This window comes from Heterocephalus glaber, unplaced genomic scaffold (assembly GCF_053883595.1).
Source record: "Heterocephalus glaber isolate CG9 unplaced genomic scaffold, H.glaber_assembly_v1.0 deba00001673, whole genome shotgun sequence".
NCBI classification, from domain to species: domain Eukaryota; kingdom Metazoa; phylum Chordata; class Mammalia; order Rodentia; family Bathyergidae; genus Heterocephalus; species Heterocephalus glaber.
In genome coordinates, this window is record NW_028258410.1 from 23461354 (window position 1) to 23483461 (window position 22108).

At 40.8% G+C, this 22108-nt stretch overlaps 2 protein-coding genes across 4 annotated transcripts in view; both read left to right on the forward strand.

Annotated features, from left to right (window-relative positions):
* Window positions 1-1095: 1095 nt before the first annotated feature.
* On the forward strand, window positions 1096-13037 carry Oser1 (oxidative stress responsive serine rich 1). 2 transcript variants are annotated; one of them, XM_087197858.1, is made up of 4 exons: window positions 1117-1206; window positions 1787-1875; window positions 4232-4345; window positions 11771-13037. In XM_087197858.1, the coding sequence occupies exons 2-4, from the start codon at window positions 1832-1834 to the stop codon at window positions 12456-12458; spliced, it is 846 nt and encodes a 281-aa protein (XP_087053984.1). In that variant the 5' UTR covers window positions 1117-1206; window positions 1787-1831; the 3' UTR covers window positions 12459-13037. The 2 variants fall into 2 exon arrangements, with proteins under 2 accessions (XP_004858255.1, XP_087053984.1); XM_004858198.4 differs by lacking the exon at window positions 1787-1875 and having other exon boundaries at window positions 1096-1206.
* Window positions 13038-18733: 5696 nt separating this feature from the next.
* The window catches only part of Jph2 (junctophilin 2), a 73920-nt gene continuing 70545 nt past the window's right edge, over window positions 18734-22108 (forward strand). The window contains exon 1 of one of the 2 annotated variants that reach the window (XM_021239083.2): window positions 18734-19594. In XM_021239083.2, the coding sequence (XP_021094742.1) occupies window positions 19216-19594 (379 nt within the window). In that variant the 5' untranslated portion in view covers window positions 18734-19215. The remainder of the gene's footprint in view (window positions 19595-22108) is intronic. The other variant, XM_004858199.4, reaches the window with a different exon arrangement.

A 22108-nucleotide genomic window follows, 5' to 3' on the forward strand; every position in this document is an offset into this window, starting at 1 on the left:
TATTTACCCTTAGTAAAACAATTTGAAGACTAGATTTCAAGAGTTTAACAGGCTTTTGTTGTTTTGGTTGGGCTTTCGTTCCTCTTTGTTTAAATATGAAAATCAAGATAGAAGAAATGAAGAACTTTGGTTAATCAAACTAGTTAAGCAGAGATTATTTAAAGGCACAGTAGTTTGTTTTTTACTTGCTACTTTTTTAGCTCTTAACTAAAGGAAAGTTCCACCTGTATCTCTTGAGTTGCAAGTATGTAGTTTATTTGCTTTAATAACAGTACTCAAAGCTACTTAAAAAAGTATCAACTTATAAGTAGAATATGGCATGATCAGTAATCACTGAAATAAGTTTGTAATCTGTTTTAACAATGATTATAATGCCTTGTTCTCAAATATGTCTGCATGCATATTGATGTCTGGGTCAGTATTGCTTTGGAGAAATGGTTATGTGTCATGAAGTTATACCTAACTAGAATTGTTAGGTTTAAACTAGACAAATAGCATTTTAAAACATCAAAGTGCTATAGTTTGAGCTTTTCTCTAATTCTTCTCTTTTTTCTGATGTAAAGGTTAATTTGTCCATAGATACCTACAATGGTGGTATTTTCACTCTTGTTAAAAAGTACAGTAAAACATAGACTTTTTAAAAAACACTATTTTGAGATAAGGTCTCACTATGTATTCCAGGCTGGTCTCAAACTTCCAATCCTCCTGTCTTAGCCCAGCCTCCCAAGTGCTGGAATTGTAGGCATATGTCACCACTGCAGCTAGATTTTAGGTGATCTAGTTTGCAACTGTGTAGTAGGGTGTTGGTATCAAGTATTTGGACAGTTTAAATTCTGCTATGGTGCATAATCATTTTCTGTGTTAATGATATCAGGAATGTAGGTGGGGTTTTGGTTATTGTTTTGTTTTTGGTAGTGCTAGAAGTCAAACCCTGGGCCCTGCATGTGCTAGGAAAGAGCTATTTCGTTGAGCTATATCCCCAGCCAGGAGTATAGATTTTTTTAATAGAGGACATACTTCTGATGCTACTTCTTTTCACTTTGCTCATCTTATTTTTATCTTTTTTTTTTTTTTTTTTTTTTTTTTTAGTATTAACGAGAACATCTATAGAAGTGTAAAAACTTTCACAATGAAATCTGAAGCCAAGGATGGAGAGGAGGAGAGTCTACAAACTGCTTTCAAGAAATTAAGAGTGGATGCATCAGGGTAATTAAATATGTAATATATTATTTGGAGTTATTTGTTTACTAGATTTAACTAGTCCTTTTCCTTAGTAAGCTTCTCATTTTTACATTCCTAATTATTTATTCATAGACAATATAAACCTTAATAGTGTGACATTCTACCAAATTCTCCACCATGTCATTTTACTTTAAAAAGAAACCCTTCTATTAAATTTGAAAGTAGCAGCTCACTTGTACTCCTAAGGTTGAGTGCATTGGTTTTCTTTAGCTTTGTGGAGGTAACCCACTTCAAGGATTATCAAGCAATATGCCATCAAAGATGACCTCATACTTCTCAAGGGAATCACAGTATTTTTCACCAAAAGTGAATTAGTCCAATAGAAATCTATGAAGACATTGTTGATTTCATGGTTTCTGCTTGCTGAGCCTATCACTATGGAAACCTCTATTCAGTAGGGTTCTGTGACTGAGATCAATAATCTTGGACCCTTTGGTCAGACTAATTAGAGCACCTGCAGACCAGCTGCTGTCTGAATGTTAATATTTCACCCTTTGCAAAATGTTCTGTGCAAGCCTCTTGTTGCTTCTATTCTTTGCCCCAGCCAGAAGAAATCTCACAATTTCAGTGGATATAAGAATTTTTATGAATGGAAACCAAACACTGGAACCTGACTAGAAGACTGTACAACAAGTAATTATAATCACTAATACTTGTCTCTCATTGGGTTCTCAATACTAGGTTAAGTACTTTGTGCACATTATTTAATCCTCACTGCCACCTTAGAAGATAGATACTTCTGTCATTTTACAGATGAGACACAACACAAATTAATCACTTGCCTGTTGGTCACATTGGAAGAAGTGACAGAAGCCAAAATTTGAACACAGTCTGGCTCCAGAACCTATCCTCTTAGTCATTTCTTTATGTAGTACTTGAAGAAACACCTAGCATAAAGTAAAAAGTAAATAGAAGTTGTTATTAAAGCTATCTGCCTACTGCTGGCACTATTTTTGACCTAACAAATGAGATTTATGTTAATAGATTTGCACAGTACTGTAGATGTTGACATTTGCTTTCATGATACTTTAAAACGATAACATTTTTCCATTGTTTTCCCCACTGTGGTCATCTTGCCATTTCTGTCAATACTTTGATAAGCTAGTTTGTGAAATGGAAATGAAGCAGAAAAACAGATAGTTCTAGATTGTGGTTGTAGTGTATTCTTCTGTGATTTCTAATATAAAAATAACTTTAAAAATTAGGAAAGTACTATTAATACACACACAGGTATGCATTCAAGCCCTTAGTGTGTTAAGGAAGTAATTTTTGATATACAGTCTTTTTTGTTAATGTTGTAAGAAATAAGAATGTAAAATTAAGCCATTTTGGTGGTGCTAAAAATTACTTGGACCATTATAAAATATCTTCAAAGTATCTGTACAATATATGGGTGAAAATTGTGTGTTTGTAGTATGTGATCTGCCTTAAGTGAAATTATAAGAGGAGAAAGAGCCCTGGAGAACACTGGAAAAAAAACAGAGTAGAAGGGGTTCATCATTAGCATGACTAAGCAAAATAAAATTTGTATAGTGTACCATACATTTTTAGTTTCATCTTGTTGCTAGTTTATAAATGGGACTTCTGAGGGACTGACTCATAAATGAACCAAGTCTTGCCAGGAATTTAGCATGATCCTGCTCAACAGGTTTTGATTCCTAAGGTGTTTGTCTTATCAGGACAAATACCTATATGTTTATGAGAAAACAACATAATCCTTTATATCTGACTAAAATAATATATGTATATTATAGAAAATTTACAAAAACAAAGTTTAGAGTTAAAAGTCATAATTTATCATAACCCATTTTATTATCTGTACGTAGTACCATATAGTTTTTTCTAGATAGCTGAGATTATAACGTGTAAGTATTACATGCTGTTTTCTCCTGTATTATAAGCATGCTCTCATATCATTAAAAGTTCTTTTGTACAAGTAATTTTTAATATATTCTTAATGGTTTGTCATATAGATATGCCATAATTTATGTAATATGATATTTTTGTTGTTGGATATTTAGGTTATTGCCAGTTTTTATTTTAAATTATGTTTCAGTGAACATTTTTTTAGTTTAGATGAATTTCTTTTCTGAAAGATTTTTATTAGTATCATAGCATGTGTAGAAGGAGTCAAGAGTACGTGTGTGTGTGTTGGTGTATGTCTGTGTATGTATTAAATCTGGAAGAATTTATATCAAAAATGTGAATGTTGGGCTGGGGATTTAGCTCAGTGGGTTTGCTGCCTGCTGCGCAAGTGCAAGGACCCAAGTTCAATCCTCAGTACCAAAAAAAAAAAAATGTGAATGTTGGTAGTTCTAGGTTGTGAGATTATGGATAGTTCTTTTTGTTTTCTCTTTTAAATTTGTTAATGGAAACTATATCACGTGTATACTTTTTTTTTTGGTGCTGGGGATCAAACTCAGATCCTTCCACTTGCTCAGCAGGCATCGAAACCACTGAGCCAAATCCCTGGCCCTCACGTGTATACTTTTAAACTAAAGATTTAATTCTGGATATTTCAAGTTTATGAATTTTCAAAAATTAGAATATTTTTAAAAAGTTATATACTGTTTTAAATGTATACTTATTTTAAAGTTGGATTGAGCTCCTAAAGGTTTTAGTCCCATCTTAAACTTAGGTCCCACAGCTCTGATTTGCCTGCATAAAATAAATGGTTGATGTCATTAGCATTCTCTCTGAAAGTGAGGCCTGATCTGCCCCAGATAAACAGCCTAAAAGTCTGTTTATATCCTGCTGCTGGCTATACTTAAGAATCATTCTTTGGTTTGTGATTTTGCAATCATGGGTTTTAGTGATCCTCTAAATTTAATTTTGGAGGAAAATTTATACTACAGTCTGATGAATTTTTCAGAAATGTAAACTAGAAAAAATAAGGATATTGCTAAAAGTGATATTTGGGTTAGAGCAATACGTTCTCCTCATTTACAGTTTTCTATAGCAGTGAACTTTCTTTTGTTCTTGTCTTAAGGTCTGTTGCGTCGCTGTCCGTTGGAGAAGCCACAAGTATCAGAGCGTCAGTCAGAGCAGCAGTAGATGATAATAAACCTAAAGCCACATGTCAGTCTAAAGACAGTTGGCATGGGTAAGAGCTTCTTATTGATATTATTGATTTTTATCCTAATACCTTAAAATATTACAAGATTTTCTCCTGAGTATCCAGGAAAAAAAATATACTATGATACGGAACCTAAGGCACAATAGTTAAGAGGACTCATTCTTCTCACTCATAAGTTTGCTGAAACTTTATGGCTGGTTCAGTGTCAATTTTTGTAAATAAATATGTGTTTGAGAAGAATGCTTCTTCTCTAAATGTTCTTGAGTTCTGTGTCCATTCAGACTTTTAAATTTGTTATTTGAGTCTGGGCATGGCTGCACATTCCTGTAATCCCAACTACTCAGCAGGATGATCAAAAATTTGAGACCAAAATAGGCAACTTATGAAGATTTTCTCTCAAAATAAAGTTTAAAGGGGCAGGTGCTTCAGTGGTAGATCCCTTGACTAGCATGAATGAGGTCCTGGGTTCAATCTCTAGTACTACAAAAGGGGTGGGGTTTTGAAATTTTATTTCTTTTTTGGTCATCAACCTATCAGTAATTGAGAGATATGTTAAAATCTCCTGCACAGGAATGAATTTGTCTATTTTACTCTTAAGTTTTATATTTTTGCTTTATGTAATTTTGGGATTATTTTGCTAGGTTCATAAAGCTTAAGTTTATTCAAGTTTAGAATATTCCTAGAAAAATTGGAACTTTTACTATGTGGTTTTAATAAAACCATTACAGTGGTGCCTCAGTTTATGAACTTAGTTTTATGATTTTGGGGGAAGACGGCTGTGCTTGTGTTTGTGGGGAAAAGATGGCCATGGTCATGTTTGTCACCTGATGTGGAGTTTGCAAATGTAAGCAAAAGTTTTCTGACCATTTGTTTACTAACCAAATTGTTTGCAAACAGGTATTTGTAAACTGAGGTATTATTGTGTATGGTTTTTGTCTTAATATAAATTGTCTGGAGTTAATATAGCTAGTCCAGTTTTCTTTTAGTGTTTGCATAGTATGTCTTTTGCTATTTCAACCATTCTGTGCTTTTAAATTTTAAGCATGTCAAAATAAATAAATAAATAAATAAATAAGTAAATAAGTAAATTTATTTATTTATTTATTTATTTATTTATTTATTTATTTATTTAAAGCATGTCTTGGCCGGGGGTTTAGCTCAGTGGTTTCGCCGCTTAGCGCAAGGACCGGAGTTTGATCCCTGGTACCAAAAAAAAAGAACAAATTTTAAGCGTGTCTTAAATAAATTAACATATGGCTTGGTTCTATTTGTGTTTTATTCAGTATAATCATTAGGACCTTCTTATCTGCTGAGTGCTTTACATTTATTTTGATCATTGTTGTTATTTTGATTTTACCATTTTCCTTTGTTTTATTCTGCTTTTTTTCTCCCTTTTTTTAAACCTTCCCTCCCCTCATCTTTAAAAAAGTTATTAGAAATGTTTTATTTACTTTTTCCCTCTGCCATTTTTCCTTATAGTGGTTTGGAAATTGTATATAGATTCTAGTCATTCTTTTAGTAGTTAGCCTAGATAGTTAGATATGTCTATCTATAGATATTATAGATCTATAGATGCTGGGAATCGAACCTAGGGCCTTAACACTGAGCTGGATACCTAGCCCTTTTTTAAAAAAATTTTAAGACCTAAGTTACACAGCCTCAGCCTCTCAAGTGCGGGAATACAGATCGGTGCACCACACCTAGATTTTCACTGTCTATATTCTTATTTTAATTCTTATCAATATGGCTGTTTAGCCAACTCTATCTCAGGCCCTTCCCCGAGCTAGCTCCCTTACTCATAAGTTAACTAAATGAACTATTTTCTACAGTTTGTCTCATTTTTGTTGGTAAATATAGTTTGGTTTTCTTTTTTTCTTTTTTTTTTTATGCCAATACTAGCGATTGAACCCAGGACCTTCACACTTTTTTATTTTGAGATAGTCTTGACTAAATTGCTCAAGCTGGGCTTGAACTGGTGATCCTTGTGCCTCAGCCTCTTAAGAGTACAAGGAATTACAGATATGCACCACCAGTGGCTTCATCTTTGTTTTTGAAAGATAGACTTGATATACCTGAAATCTCTCTCTTTTTTTTTTTTGTACCGGAGATCGAACTCGGGTCCTTGCACTTGTGAGGCAGGCAGCAGAACCACTGAGCTAAATCCCCAGCATCTGAAATCATACTTGCAGGTTGACAGTTATTTTCCTTAGCACTTGAAAATACTATTCATGGTCTACTTGATATTAGAAGGCCTACTATGAATTTAAATGTTGCTTTTTTGGAAATCTGTCTTATCTCTGGCTGCTTTGAAGATCTATTTTGTTTTTGAGATCTATTTTTGCTTTTAAGATCTGTTTTGTTTCTCTTCTACGGTTTCTTTGGCATATCAAGTTTATAGCAAGTATACACAGACCTGAATTTTTATATATACCTTGTGTTTTCTAATCCTGCTAAATTCAAATTCAAGTTCTAGGGGCTCCTAGAGATTTCTTTGTATTTTCTCTGTAGATGATCATTTCATCTACATACAAAGATTTTGCTTCTGCCGTGCCAATCGTATCCTAGGTTGTGTCATTTTATTGCCAGACTATTTTGGTGGGGACTAGGCTTCAAAGTTTAACGGACAGATAAAGAGTAAGCATATCTGCCCTTGTTCCCCACCTTAGGGAGAAAGCATTGTATGTTCTCCATTCATATAAGGCGTTCTTGCTGGAAGTATGGAGTACATGTCTTTAATCTGTTGAGAAGGTTCTGTTCTACTTCTAGTCTCCTGATAGCTTTTACCATGAACAGCTGTAGAATTTAGTCCAGTACTTTTTCTCCAACTACTGACAGGATCATATGGCTTTTTCCTTTCCTCTGTTAAAATGATGACTTTTGGGGGTGGATCTTCCAATGCTGAACCAACACTGCCATCCCTATAACAAAACCACTTTCTACATCCTGCCAGATCTGACTTCCAATAGTTTGTTTTGTTAAACAAATTTCTATCTGTGTTCATATTTTTTTCTTCTATTATCTTTATCCAGTTTTAGGGATTAGCACAATGTTGATTTCCTAAAATGAGGGGAGAAGTGTTCCTTCTTTTTTCTGCTTTAAATGTTTGATATAATTTATCAGTTAAAATGTTTATGAGCCTGCTGTTGTCATATAGGTAGGTTTTCAAGCTAGGAATATACTTTCTTTAATAGTTGCTATTCAAATTTTTATTTCCTCCAGAATTAGTTTCATTAATTTGTCTTCCAAGGTACTTCTTAGAAGTTGTCAAATTTATTTCAAAAAAGATTTTTGTAATATGCTTTCTATATCCTTTTAAATTATGTAAAATCTGTGGAAATGTCTTCTAGATCTTGATATTGTAATTTTAAAAATGTATAATTGATATTGTGTAATAGGAAGAAAAGGTCTAAAGGAGTAGGGGAAGTGGGAGGGGTAGGGGAAAGGAAAGAAGGGAAAAAATATGAGAAAAGGAAAAAACGGAAACAAAGTCTTTGCAAATAGGGAAGGGTGGAGGGTGTGAAGGGAGGACAGGGGAAGGGGAAAAAATAAGAACCAAGATACATCATGTAAAGGTACAAGATCCTAATGATGAATGTAACTGTATTTTATACTTAAAATGTACCAATAAACTTAATGGAAGAAAAAGAAAAGAAAATTAGCTGGGTGTGGTAGCATATGTCTGTATATCTAGCTACTCTGGAGGCTGAGACAGGAGGATCATGACTTCAAGGCAAGCCTGGGCAACTTAGCAAGACATTATCTCAAAATAAAAAATAAAAAGGGCTGGGGATGTAGCTTAGTGTAAAGGCCCTGGGTTCAATCTCCAGTACTACCAAATGAATAAATAAAATTATATTTTGAATTAAACTAAATGGACACCTGTCAGTAGTTGGAGAAAAAGTACTGGACTAAATTCTACAGCTGTTCATGGTAAAAGCTATCGGGAGACTAGAAATAGACTAGAAATAGAACAGAACCTTCTCAACAGATCAAAGACATGTACTCCATACTTCCAGAAAAAATGCCTTATATGAATGGAGAAGATCCCCTAAGGTGGGGAACATGGCCAGATATGCCTACTCTTCATCTGTCCATTTAGCTTTGAAACATAGGCCCAAACCAAAATAGTCTGGCAATAAAATGACACAATTAGGATAGGATTGGCAAGGTAGAAGTAAAATCTTTATATGTAGATGAAATGATCATCTACAGAGAAAATATGAAGAAATCTCTAGGAGCCCCTAGAACTTGAATTTGAATTTAGCAGGATTGAAAACACAAGGTATATATAAAAATTCAGGTCTGTGTATACTTGCTATAAGTGAAGAATTGGATATTGAAATTTAAACGTTATGTAGAAGTACAAAGGACTTAGAAAAGTAAAAAGAAAAAAAAGTAACAGTGTTGGAAGACATTTAGTACCTGATTTTAAGACTTCCTCTAAAGCTTCAGTAATCAAGGCAGTGTTGGTGTAAGGAAAGACATAGATCATTGGAATAAAACAGAATCTAGAAATAGAACCGCACATATATGGTCCACTGAGTTTTGAAAGATTATTTAACATTAACATTTTATAGAACATAAACTCAATTCAAGAGCAGAGGAAAAGATACTGTTTTTAGCAAATGGCACTAGAACACCTGGTATCCGTATATAAAAAATTAACCTCAACCCTTTATTTCCATACATAAAAATAACTTGAAAGGATCTATGAACCTAAATATGAAAGACTAAAACTATAAAACTTTAAGAAGAAATTATAAGGGAAAATGTTTATGAATTTAGGGTAGTGAAGAATTTCCTAGGATATAAAAAACATGATGTATAAGAGAAAAAAAATGATAAATGAGATTCCATCAAAATTTAGAACTTTAAATGGCATCGTTAAGAAAATGAAAAGTAGTCCTTAAACAGACCCTATTTATAATGCATATAACCTATGACCAGAATATATAAAGAACTCTTACAGCTCATTAATAGACAACCAAATTAAAAAGTAGACACAAGAAGATGATAAATAGCCAGTACAGCACCAGGAAAGGTATGCAACACTAGAATCAGAAAAATACCAATCAGTACAATAATAAGATTGAATTATACAACCATTAGGGAGGTGAAGTTAAAAGTTTTAAAAGAACAAACATCAGCTTAGGTGTGAACCAGTTAGAACTTTCTAATACTGCTAATGTGAATGTAAAATGACAAAACCATTTTGGAAAACAATATAGAAATTTCTTATATTACTGTTAAGAACTGACAGTCCTGCCTGTTCTTAAGTTTTTACTTGCGAGGAATGAAAACACATGTTCACAATAGATTTGTACATACAAGTTGACTATCCCTTATCTGAAATTCTTGGGACCAGAGTGTTTCAGAGTTTTGTTTGAAATCCACTTGATCTGCAAAGAGGATGACTACTGCTGCTTTTTTTTGGCGGGGGGGTGTTCCTGTCACATGGAGTATTGTTTTCCACACTAACTTTCAGACTATGAGCTTCTTTCTGAATTGAATGTGTTTCTTGTATGCAGCATATTGCTAGATCTTGCTTCTTGACCCATTCTGCCAGTCTATTTCTTTTGATTGGTGAGTTGAGACCATTAACATTGATGGTTATAAATGATACGTATTGACTTATTATTGTCATGACTTTTTCTGTTTGTTGGATTCTTCCCCTTTCCTTTTAATTTGCACCCAACGGATTCGTTCTGCTGGGCTTCCTGGGGTTGTGATCCTCATTGTCTTTTCCTAGGATATTGTCTAAAAGTTTTTGGAGTGCTGGTTTGGTATTCATGAAGTTCCTAAGGTGCTCTTTGTCATGAATATATGAAAGTATCTTATTTCTCCATCAATTTTGAAAGATAATTTTGCAGGGTACATCAATCTGGGTTGGAGGCTGTTTTCTTTTAGGGCTTGAAATACCTCACTCCAAGCTCTTCTTGCCTTGAGGAGGGTGTGCGTTGAGAAGTCTGCTGTGATTCTGATGGGCTTTCCTTTGTGATTTGTTTCTTTTCTCTTAACTGCTTGTAGAATTTTGTTCTTTTGTTGGGTTTCTGGAGTCTTAAGTATTATATGCCTATGTGTAGATTTTTTTTGATCACAGCTACTTGGAGTCCTATATGCCTCACTTATCTGTATGTCAAGTTCTTTTCCCCTGCTTGGGAAGTTTTCTGTCATCACTTCTGTGAACAGTTTTTTTATGTCATCTGCACTTTCTTCTGTTTCTTCATTGACTCCAGTCAGTCTTATGTTATTCTTCTTTGCATCATCTAGCAGCTGCTGAATTGAATTCTCGTGTTCCCTTACAGTTTTAAAGAAATTTTTCTTTTCCTGGTCACTAAATTGCAATCTTCTCTTCTATATCTGAAATTCTGTCCTCACATCAGTTCATTCTGCTGCATAGACTTTCAACGGAGTTTTTAATCTGGAAATCTGTTTGTATCTGTTTTATGGATTCCATTTGTTTCCTATGGGATTCCATCATGTTTGTGAGCTCCTCTCTAGATTTATTAATCATGTCTTGCACTATGGGCACAATCTCTGTTGTTATCTCGGAAGTTATTTCTGATTTCATTTTTTCCAGATCCTCTTTTGTTGCCAGTTCAGGGAGTCCAGGTGGTTGAGTATCATATGTTCCATCTTGTTTCCCTTTGGAGTTGTTTTAGGTGATCTGGAAGTCTGGTTTTGAAACTTGTTTACATGTCTTCTCATTTCAAATGGGGTGGGGGGCTGCTGTGCTGGGGGGCGGGGGGTATGGCGGCCCGTAAGCTTCCTCTTGTACGCTGGGAGCGGCTGACCTCTTCTGTGCTCGCGGTGGGGTATGGTGGCCCGGAAGCCTCCTCTTGTGCGCTGGGATTGGCTCACCTCCTCTGTGCTCACGGGGGTCTAATTTTCTTTTTTAAATGTTTTATCACTAGTTATCTTATATACTGTATCTGATAATTCCTAGTATCTGAAGACCTCAGGGAGTCTAAATCCTTTTTTGTTTATGAACTGTTACCAATGATAAGAAACATCATAAATCTGATACTGTTTAATAATACTGGCAAAATGGCTATTTGTAGTAGCATTAGCTTTCCCTGTACTGCGGTTATATTTAGGCTTAGGGCACATTAGGCTTTATAGCATCTGTCTGCACAAGGTGGTTCTTCCACACCCACTGGTTAGAGGTTCCCAACCCTAGGATGGAGACCAGGCAGGTATTCCACACCATATCTTTGGTCCAAGTGATTCCATTTTCTTACTTGTTTCTGTAACTTCTAATAAGAGGAGATTGAAGTTTTTGAGACACAAAACAAACTTAGGCAGCTTGGAAATGGAGACATGTACATCTCTTTGGGGAACGTTTGTGATCTCAAACTTAACAAAGCAGAGAGGTGGTACATTTCCAGCTATCATAAGGAATCTATTCGGAGGGCTCTGTATCCCAACATCTTGTATATTTTTCTGTCTTAGGTCTACAAGGAAGTCTTCACGAGGAGCAGTGAGAACCCAGCGTCGTCGACGTTCTAAGTCTCCTGTCCTTCATCCTCCAAAGTTCATACATTGCAGTACCTTAGCATCTCCTTCCAGCAGCCAGCTCAAGCATAAAAGCCAAACTGACACACCTGATGGCAGCAGTGGGCTGGGAATTTCAACCCCTAAAGAGTTCAGTGCAGCAGAAAGCTCTACATCTCTTGATGCTAATCGTACAGGGGCAGTTATTGAGCCTTTGAGAACTTCAGTTCCAAGGCTCCCATTGGAGATTAAGACCAAAGACTTTTCTGATACTACTCAAGTCTCTCAAGCAAGTCTCAAGGCCAATAATCTCTCTGACTTTCGATCTGTTTCCAAGTTAAACCAGGGCAAGCCATGTGCCTGTGTAGGCAAGGAGTGCCAGTGTAAGAGATGGCATGACATGGAAGTGTATTCCTTTTCAGGCCTGCAGAATGTCCCTCCCCTGACCCCAGAACGAATTTCCACACTTGAGGACTATTCCCAGTCACTGCACACAAGAACTCTGTCCGGCTCTCCTCGCTCCTGTTCTGAGCAAGCTCGAGTCTATGTGGATGATGTGACCATTGAGGACCTATCAGGCTACATGGAGTATTACTTGTATATCCCCAAGAAAATGTCTCACATGGCAGAAATGATGTACACCTGATAGCAAGAAGCTAACTTGTATGCTTTAAACCAATGAAGGGTTGTCAGAGATTTAGTTAATGGCAGACTTTGTGGCCACTTTGTGAGAAGACATCTCTTCTCACTGTGCTTGCAATAAAAACTTTTCTGGGCATCTCAATTAAACTTCATTCTTTAAATTTACACTATGAGTTCTTACATACTCGCCAAGGCAAGCAGATCAAAGAAAATGTCTCTCTAGCAGTATTCCCGGGGATGAAGAAACAATTACTGGAGACTGGCAGCAGTGGGTTTACAGTGAAAGCCTTTGTAAACAGCAGTTTTTCAGATCTGTTTAAGATTTGGTAACCAAGGAAAATCAAGTGTAGTTTTATAACTGGATCAAATACTTGTCATGTAGTTGCCAGTTCAAAATATTAGAAGCTGTAAGACTGATATGAACCATCTCTGATTTAACATAGGATTTGTGTCCTTAAAGGTTTCTTATATTGTTGTTGAGCCAGAAATCTGAGGTTTAGATTCAATTTGAATAAACTAGCTGGCCTTCTGTATTGTTTGACTGGCTAACCATCATTAAATAAACCCCTGCTGGTGCTATTCATCCTGAGATGTGCTTTGTGAAGTTTCTCAACGCTTTGTCAGTTGGAAGAAGGGAATACAATATTTGAAACTTTCATACATGTTCTCCCTTTCTGGCTCTTTTTTTTGGTACCGGGGATCAAACTCAGTACCTTAAGCTTGTGAGGCAGATGGCGGCACCACTGACCTCTGGCATTTTTATTTGGTTTATTTCTTGCAGTAAGTTGTAGTATATGTCTCATACTTCAGTTTCAAATGCTGTAGATGTTCATTATTTCTTTGAACTGCACAACCTCTGAAGATAATTTTTTACATGCTATATCCTAATGCATTTCCAGTCGGCCTGCCCAAAATTCTTGCCAAAGTTTTTTTTTTAAGTGGTGGTTTTCAGCTGGAGGATGAGTCCTTATCTTTTTCAGATGGTTGCAACATGAACATTGTGTATGCCACATAGTTTGTATTCACACCATCCTGAGTATGCCAACAAAATTCAGTAATAGGAAATTTATTTTATTTAGATTACAAAATAAGCCTTTACTACCTACTCCCTGAAACATCCCACTCATTTCATAGTTGATTTGTGACAGAGGGGTCTCGGGTAATTTGTACTTGGGACAGGTAGGAAGTGTAAAGACCCTTGCTAGTTTCTAGTATGGATGTAGTAGCGCTGAAGGCTGTGGTGAGAGCAAGTGAGCAAAATGCCATCATAGCTCTAAAAACTGACTTATTTCTTAGTGATAGAAGGTTACTGCTTTGTATGTCAAAGGCAGCAATTCTCAAACTTTGGTTGTCCTTTACACATACAAATTCAGCACTTTAAAGAATTAATGTGGATAATAACTCATTTGCCAGATAGGAATTACAGCTAAGAAGTTTACAAAACAACCAGTTACAAGCTAACATAAGTAACATTTTTAAAGATAGCGATTCTGAAACAAATACTAGATGGGAAGAGTGGCATTGTTTCACATTTTTGCAAGTCTGTAATGTTTGGTGTCAGAAGTTCTCATATCTGCTCCTGTATTCACTCAAGATATCACATCTCCAGCAGACTCCATTGTACACTGGAGAGAATTAAGAATGTCTTAGTGCCATGAAACTAGTTTAACTTCTCAGATTCCTTAAAAATGTCTCAGAACCCTCAGGGGTTCTTAGATCACCCTCACAAATAGAGGCCATGTAAGTTGGTTGAAAAGGTACTACCCCAACCCACACCTGCACAGCTAGCATTTTGTCTCACTTTTTTTTACTGGAGTTACTTGTAATTAAGTAATGAGCTACCTGATTCAAATACAGTTAAGATTAGGTCTTAAGTTATTAAGCCCTTTTCATTTGTTTTCAAAAAGTGGTCTGTTGACACAAAATCAGAGAATGAGGAGTGGTACTACATTCTTTTCATACAAGGTTGGTGGGGTGTAAGGATTGAAAAGATTAAAGTTCCAATGACCTAGGAACCTGTTGAAATCAACTAGGGTGAAAGTGTAGGCATTCCAGATTCATGGGGTTACATTGTGGGTTACTAATGTCTTGAATCTTTTTTTTTTTGGTACCAGGGATAGAAAACTCTGGACCTTGTGCCTGTGAGGCAGGCAGCAGAACCACTGAGCTAAATCCCCAGCCCTTCGGTGAAATCTCAGTTAAAAATTGCTCAGACCAAACTGGACCAGCTTCCATGTTAATTTCTCACATTAGAATATTTGACTCATTTGTGGATGTGATTTACTCTCAATACATACTAGAAAATTGATTCAGTTTGTGGACTGAGGAATTGTTTAAATTATATTCTGATGTTCTGAAGGATGCCATCCTGATTTCTACCTTCAGTTCATTCTTTTATTCAAATATCTCTTGAGTGTTTCCAATACACCAACACACTAGGTACCAGAAGTAGAAAAGTAAGCAGAACAATATTCCTGTCCTTGGTGGAGAAAGATGATGAACATACAAGTGGTATGGAGGGGGAAGTGACTAGGAGAAAGAGGAGGGGGTGGGATTTCTACTATTTGCGGTCACCAGTGGAGTTTCTGTGATAAAGTGGAGAAACCTTGAGGGCGTGAGCCCTGTAGGCCTTTGCAGTTTTGGCCGAAGGAAACACAAAAATTACAGCTTGAGCAGCTGTGGTCAGGGGTTCTGGTGGGGCCAGATGTGGAGGGCCTAGTGGAGTTTTAAAAGCTTTGGCTTGCAGTAGGAGTGAGGTAAAGAGCCACGTAGCAAATGAGCAGAGAAGAGAGATGACTTTGTTTGAGAAAAGATCTTGCTATGAGACCTAAGAGGTGGCCTTGAACTTACTGTGTAGCCAAGGCTGGTCTCAAACTTTTGTGTTCCTCCTGCCTCTGCCTCCTGACTGCTGGGATTACAAGATTAACCTTTTAAAGGACCATCAGCTGCCGAGTGTGGGCTAAGGGGAGGCAAGTAGAGCAGTCAGGAGGCTTGCAGTGGACCAGGCAATGGTTTTGTGGCTGGACACTTGGCAGTGCAGAAGCTATTCTGTGATCTGGAATGATTTTGAAGGTAGAGTTGAAGGGATTTACTGGTGGGTTGGATATAGGTAGGGTGCGAGAAAGGAATTAAGGATGAGCCCAAAGCTTTTAAGATTTCGGAAGGGAAATGGGGAGTTGAGTTTTGTTCTTGTGAAGTCTGAGATGCTCAAGATATGCAGAGATGTTGAGTACGTGGTTGGATAATGGTTTGGAGAGACAAATGTAGGAGTGATGAGTATGTGAATGTTTTGAAAGCCATGATACTGAAGATCACCTAGGCAGTGACGGTACATAAAGAAGTCGGAGCTGGGTGCAGTGGCCTGCAGCTGAAATCCTGGCTACTCGGGAAGCTAAGGCAGGAGAATCACTTGAGCCCATGAGTCCCAGGCCAGCCTGGACAACATAGTAATAGCTTGTTTGAAAAAAGTCAGAGGACCAAGTTCTGGACATTCCTGAGGTACAAAGTTCAGGCACTGAGAAGGAACCAGTGAAGCAAGGGCAGAACCAAGGGAGGGTCCATCCTAGAAATCAGCCAAGAAAGCCTTTCCAGAAGGGAGTCCTGTGCTTCCCGTGCTGCTGAGAAGAGAGATGAGGCACCCAGTGTGTGCAGACAGGGAAGCCAGGGCCCACCCAAGATGAGGTGCTGTTTTCTTTGGGAAGAAGAAAATTTCTACCTCAAGTGACTCAGGATTTGGAGAATGAGCCAGCCTGTGGCAAAGGCAGCTGATCCAGCCTGGAGACAAGTCTGCAGAGGTCCCTGGGAAAGGCAGCTTCTTCACCGGGGCTCAGGGGCTCAGAACCCAAGCAGACTGGGCGCAGTCCTCTTGTGCTCGGAACTTTGTTCCCTCTCCACGGGTTCCCGGGAGGCAGCCCGGTTTAAGAAGTCAAGGAGGTAACAGCGGGAGGAAGTGAACACCTCTGACCAAAACAGATCAAGAGAATGAAAAGGGGGTTTGAGAAGAAGAGACAGCGTGACAGCTACCTTTTTAAACAGTTTAAAATTCATTTCAAGTTTAGTAAATCCCATTTTAAGAACTGTATTCCTAAGGAAAATCTGCTGTAATGCACATATGGCCACAAGAGGGCCCCCTTTCCTTGAAATGGACAAAATTAAAGTAGGGACAAAGTAAGCGACGACTCCGCTGGGCAGGTAAGGCCAGGGCCAAACTTGGCAATCCGAATTTTACCTAAACGTTTACAAAAATCAATTGCTTGTGGGGTCAGAACTGGGATTCGAACATATACGTAACTCCAAAACTACCTAGCCTACACAGCCTGTAGGAAATAAATGGATCTGAGATTTATAAATGCTATTAAGACACTTGTTACTTGAAAACTTAAGTAGTTCTTAACCAGGGACAAAATTTATCTGGGGAGTGTTTAGAAAGAGTGCAGTGACCCAAGTCTTCTCCCAGGACAGTCTAATCACACAATCTTGAGTGGGGCTCTGGACTCCATTAGGGTTTACATTCTCTACGTGAGTCTTATGTGTACCCACCCCGAGGGACCTGTCACAAGGAGCTGCTGTGGATCAATGGCGGCTACATTTACATGGCTGGAGCTGCTCTGAGGCCTTAGAACACCATTACAGGGCTTGGCCTGGCGCTTAGTTACCTGGATGGAGAATTCAGGAGATTCTTACTCCCTTCCGGTTGGAATGCTCTTCCATCTTCCCTTGACAGCAAAGTTGCTGCTCCAAGTCCTCAGGGACCAGTGGGAATGCAGAACGCCCTGGAGGCAGCACGGAGGTGTCCTTAGAGGCGATTTTGGGGAGGAAATTGTTGTCCACCTGGTCGAGGGGCAGGCTGCTGGGCTGAATGATTGTTCTTTCTCCACTCTGCAGCGAGGGAGGCTGAGGTCTCCTCCAGGTGGTGAAGTGCTGACATGGAAATGGGGCTGTGCACATGAAAGAACCAAGTCGTAAGAAATGGTGATCAGTGGGGCAGAAAGGAGAGAACATTTTCTGCCCATTTCTGAAATAAGAACAAAACTGCCAGGACTTTACCTGACCTTATCACCATGGGATTTAGAAGTATATCTGATACATCCAAAGTCAGATAATGGTTTAATGGTCTCTAATGGCTTTGCTTAGTTTGGTGATTTCTACCCCAACCCATTCACCTCTCTCTCTCTCTCTCTCTCTCTCTCTCTCTCTCTCTCACACACACACACACACACACACACACACACACACACACGGCGCTTCCTAATCTTGGAGGCTCTTATCTTTTCCAGGGGTACTCTGTACCGTTACCCCTGGGCTTGGTTGGAATTTACAATCATTACCCCAGACACAGCTTTTGGTTGCAGAGATTTATTTTTTCTTTCTACTGGAGTTGAGTGGGAACCTGAGCACTGGGAATCCACCCAGGCCCTTAGCTCTTGACCCTGTCCCAAGAGCTCTCTGACGCCTGGCCTTGGGCTCTGAGGCCACTAGAGCAGAGAGAGTTTGGAAAGGAAGTTTTAACAAACGCCATGATCCTTAATCCTTGAGTATTTATTTCTTAGTGGAGCTCATTCCAACACAACCTGCAACTCTGTGTCTCAGGAGTAAAGAGAGGACAGCCTCCTCTCCTTCAGGGTGGTGTTTGTCCCGTGGGGGGCAAGGAAGCAAGTAGACCCTGCTTTTAGCCCTGAATGGGATTGAGAGGGCCTGGGGCTGTGCATGAGCATTGTCTGCATCTTCCACACTCTTGTGGCCAGGACCTCACCTCTCTTCCTGAGTCTCCCTCTGCAGTCAGAAGCACATGGGAAACCGTCCCCCGTTGCTTTCTCTTTAGGTCACCCACTTCCTTGATGGCGTTGGCAGTGGTGCTGGAGCCCCAGGGCCTGTTAGGGGGTGCCAGTGGTGGGGCGTCTGAGGTTTGCCAGCCTGTTGTGCTGGGGGAGTTGAAGTGTTCCAGGGCTGGGGACTTGGTGTCCCCTCCCTCCTCCCTGTCCTGAGCAGAGGACTCCAAGAGCAGAAGGCAGCTTCTACCCATGGGAAGGGAAGGCACGAAGGTGGCCTGGGCTGTCTGCACTCAGTTCTTAGCTCCCTTCCTCTGCCCTCCAGCCCCTGCCTGGGTCTGCAGCCACAGCTCGGTTTGAAACACCCCTCCCTCCTGCTCTGAAGGAGGCTAGGCTGGCCAGGGGGTTATTTTGGGAGCAGCTTCTGAGATCCAATGGCCTTGTTAGGGCAACACTGACCTTTCTGTCATAGGAGGAGGGCAGGGCTGGAGAAGGGGCGGGGCAGCGGCCGGCGATCACAGCCTGCACACCCACGGGGGTGGAGGAGGAGGGGGCCAGTGGCTGCCTTGGGGAATTCCGCCTGGGCTGGGGCTGCCACGGGGGGCTGCCCCTCTTTGATACTGGGACCCCCCTACCCAACACTCTTCACTGTGCTTCTTAAAGGGGTCAGAGCCTTTTCCCTCCGACACCATGGAAGCCAGACTTGGGGCGTTTTGTGGGGACTTGAGTCTTCGCCGCCTGCTTCCTTCGCCAGTGGCAGCCTCCCTCTGGCTGACTGAAGGGGCCCCCCGGCATGGCTCTAACCAGCGCCCCCAGTGCTGACCTGGCTCCTGGGCTCCTTCAGCCTCTGCCAGCCTCTTGCTTCCCTCCTCCAGGGGCGAGGTGGTGAGTCTGGGGCTCAGACCTGCGGGTGCCTGGAGAGTGTCTGTCAGTTTCCCCGACAGCCCTGCACCCAAGCTGGAGGACGGGGAGGTTGTGGGGGGCGAGGATGAGATGAGCGGGGGCCGCTTTGACTTTGACGATGGCGGCGCGTACTGTGGGGGCTGGGCGGGGGGCAAGGCCCACGGGCACGGCCTGTGCACCGGCCCCAAGGGCCAGGGCGAGTACTCGGGCTCCTGGAACTTTGGCTTTGAAGTGGCGGGCGTCTACACCTGGCCCAGCGGAAACACCTTCGAGGGGTACTGGAGCCAGGGCAAACGCCACGGGCTGGGCATAGAGACCAAGGGGCGCTGGCTCTACAAGGGGGAGTGGACGCATGGCTTCAAGGGACGCTATGGAACCCGGCAGAGCTCCAGCAGCGGTGCCAAGTACGAGGGCACTTGGAACAATGGTCTGCAGGACGGGTATGGCACCGAGACCTATGCAGACGGAGGTGAGCCCAGCCTGGGGCCTGCAAGGCTGGGGGGGGCGAGGGAGGGGCCCAGGGGCAAGGGCGGAGGGCAGGGCAGCTGGCACAGAAGCCCATAGGCTACGATGTGATTTGCTGTGTGGCTTCGGGCAAGCTGTTCTACCTCTCTGAACATCCATTTTCTTGTCAGCAAAGACAGGGCCAGTAAAGGGCAGGAGCGCTTAGCACAAGGTCTGCCATACCCTACACACCCTAGACACACTCAGCGAAATGTAACTGCTGCTGCTTGCATGCTCGGTTTATAAACAGCCGTGGAATAGACTGTAGCTTGTATTCCAGCAGAATTTGGGTCTGGTTTCACTTTGCCATTAAAATTGTTTGCAAGTGATAGATCAAGAGGCACGTTCATCCATTGGCCCACGCATCCACCCACCCACTCACACGTGCCCTCTGTCCTTCAATGCACATTTCCCTGGTACTTCCCATTTGCCAGGCACGGTACCAGGAGTCTCACACAGTCCGGGCTTCAAAGATAAGCCTGCAGGTGGTACACACAGACACGTGCAGAGCGCTGTGGCAGGAAAGCGCAGCCCGGGTCGGGGAGGGAATGCTCTGAAGGAAGTAAGACTTGGGTGAGATCTTGACGTGAAGTGTGATTGTGAGAGTGGGAGTTAGGGGCGGTCTCCGTCCCAGCAGAGAGAGGAGTTTGTACAGAGGCTTGGGGTGTGAGCTTGATCAGGGGTTAAGGAAACGTAGAGCTTTCTAGAGCAAAGCCATCCTGGAAAGTGGCAGGGCAGTCATAACCTCACCCACTGGTGAGACTCGGGACATGACACTTACCCGGCCCTCGATTTCTTCATCTATAAAAATGGGGTGTTTAGGGGCCGGGGATTTGCTCAGTGGTTTCGCCACCTGCTGTGCAAGTGCAAGGACCCGAGTTCGATCCCCAGTACAAAAAAAAAAGGGGGGTGTTTTAGGGCAGGAATGCTGCTCCCAATGTGGCCAGTAGAAAGGGACCAGTGGCTTCGCCTGCCCTCCAGATAGAAATGCAAATCGAGAGGCCCCACCCAGACTTTTTAAATCAGTCTCTGAGTGAGTGCCCAGAAGAGTGATTTAACAAGCTCATCAGGCGGATCTTAACATGTAAAAGTTTGGGATTTTGTGGTTTTTTTGGTACTGGGGATCAAACTCCGGACATTGTGCTTGCTAGGCAGGTAGCAGAACCACTGAGCTAAATCCCCGGCCCAACATGTTAAAGTTTTTAAAGTATTGCTTTTGGGGTATAGTGACTCATGCTTATAATCTGGGATACTGGGGAGGCTGAGGCAGGAGAATGACTTAGGCCTAGGAGTTTGAATCCCATCTAGGCAACAGAGGGAGACCCAGTCTCAGAAAAAGAAAAAGAAAAAGAAAAATGGAGGGAGGCTGCGTGTGTGGTTCAGTGGCAGAGTATTTGCCTAGTGTGAGTGAGGTTCTGGGTTCCATCTCTAGCACCACAACAAAGAAAAGTATTTATTTATTTTGATTTTTTGAGTCAGGGCTCACTATGTAGCCCAGGCTGACCTCGGACTCTATGTGATCCTCCTGCCTCTGCTTCCCCAGTGCTGGGATTACAAGTGTGTGCCACCACGCTCGGCAGAAAAGTATTGATTTAAATCAGGGGCTAGAAAGCTATAGATCATGGGCCAAATGGGCCTGCTGCCTGTTCTGTACAGCTTAGGAGCAGAAAGTGGCTTTACATTTTTAATTGTTTGGGGGAAAAAAAGCAAAAGAAAAGCAATTTTTGATGACATGTGAAATTTATGTGGTAGTCCCTATGTGATGTCCTCCATTTGGCCTGTGATCCTACAAAGCCTAAGCATTACCTTCTGACTCTTCACAGAAACAGTTTGTTAGTCCTTGGGAGTCTGAGGCAGGAGGATCATGAGTTCTAGGCCAGCCTGGGCTACATAGGGAGTTTGAGGTCAGCCTGAGCTACACAGCTAAAGCTTGTCTCAAAAAAATGTAAAACAGAAATGTTGCTCCTGCTTTTTTTTTTTTTTTTTTTTTTGGTACCAGGGATCAAAATGGTGACCTTGCGCTTGTGAGGTGGGTGGCAGAACCACTGAGCTACATCCCCGGCCCAAGTTGGTCCTGCTTTTAACGGTCATTAGATTCCTTCTGGCACAGAATAATTCTATGGCATCTTCCTACTGTGTTGCATGACTGAAAAAAATTAAAAAATAATTAATTGGCTAATTAAAAATAATTCTATTGGGCAATAGAAGGAATTTGTAAAACATTATTTTTGGTCACTAGTCCCCCTCTTTATAGTAGAATATAGGAAGTGGGCATTCTGGGAATGGGGGAAGGACAGGAAGAAGCATGAGAAGCCCTCAGCCTGCAAGATCTGCTCAAGCCAAGGCCCTTGGGACCCTGGAGAGCAGCCTGAGGTGAGGGTGGGCTGGAGTCTGGGGGAGGACTTGCCCTCTGTGTGTCTGAATGTTGGTGAGGTTGTGTCCCTGAGTTTCTGTGGCAGCTACGGAGCACTGGCTGGAG

Coding starts and splice junctions, on each gene's coding strand:
- Oser1 (XM_004858198.4), top strand. CDS start 1,130: ATGAAATCTGAAGCCAAGGATGGAGAGGAGGAGAGTCTACAAACTGCT. Junction 1,207..4,231: donor TTAAGAGTGGATGCATCAGG/GTAATTAAATAT, acceptor TCTTGTCTTAAG/GTCTGTTGCGTCGCTGTCCG. Junction 4,346..11,770: donor TCTAAAGACAGTTGGCATGG/GTAAGAGCTTCT, acceptor TTTCTGTCTTAG/GTCTACAAGGAAGTCTTCAC.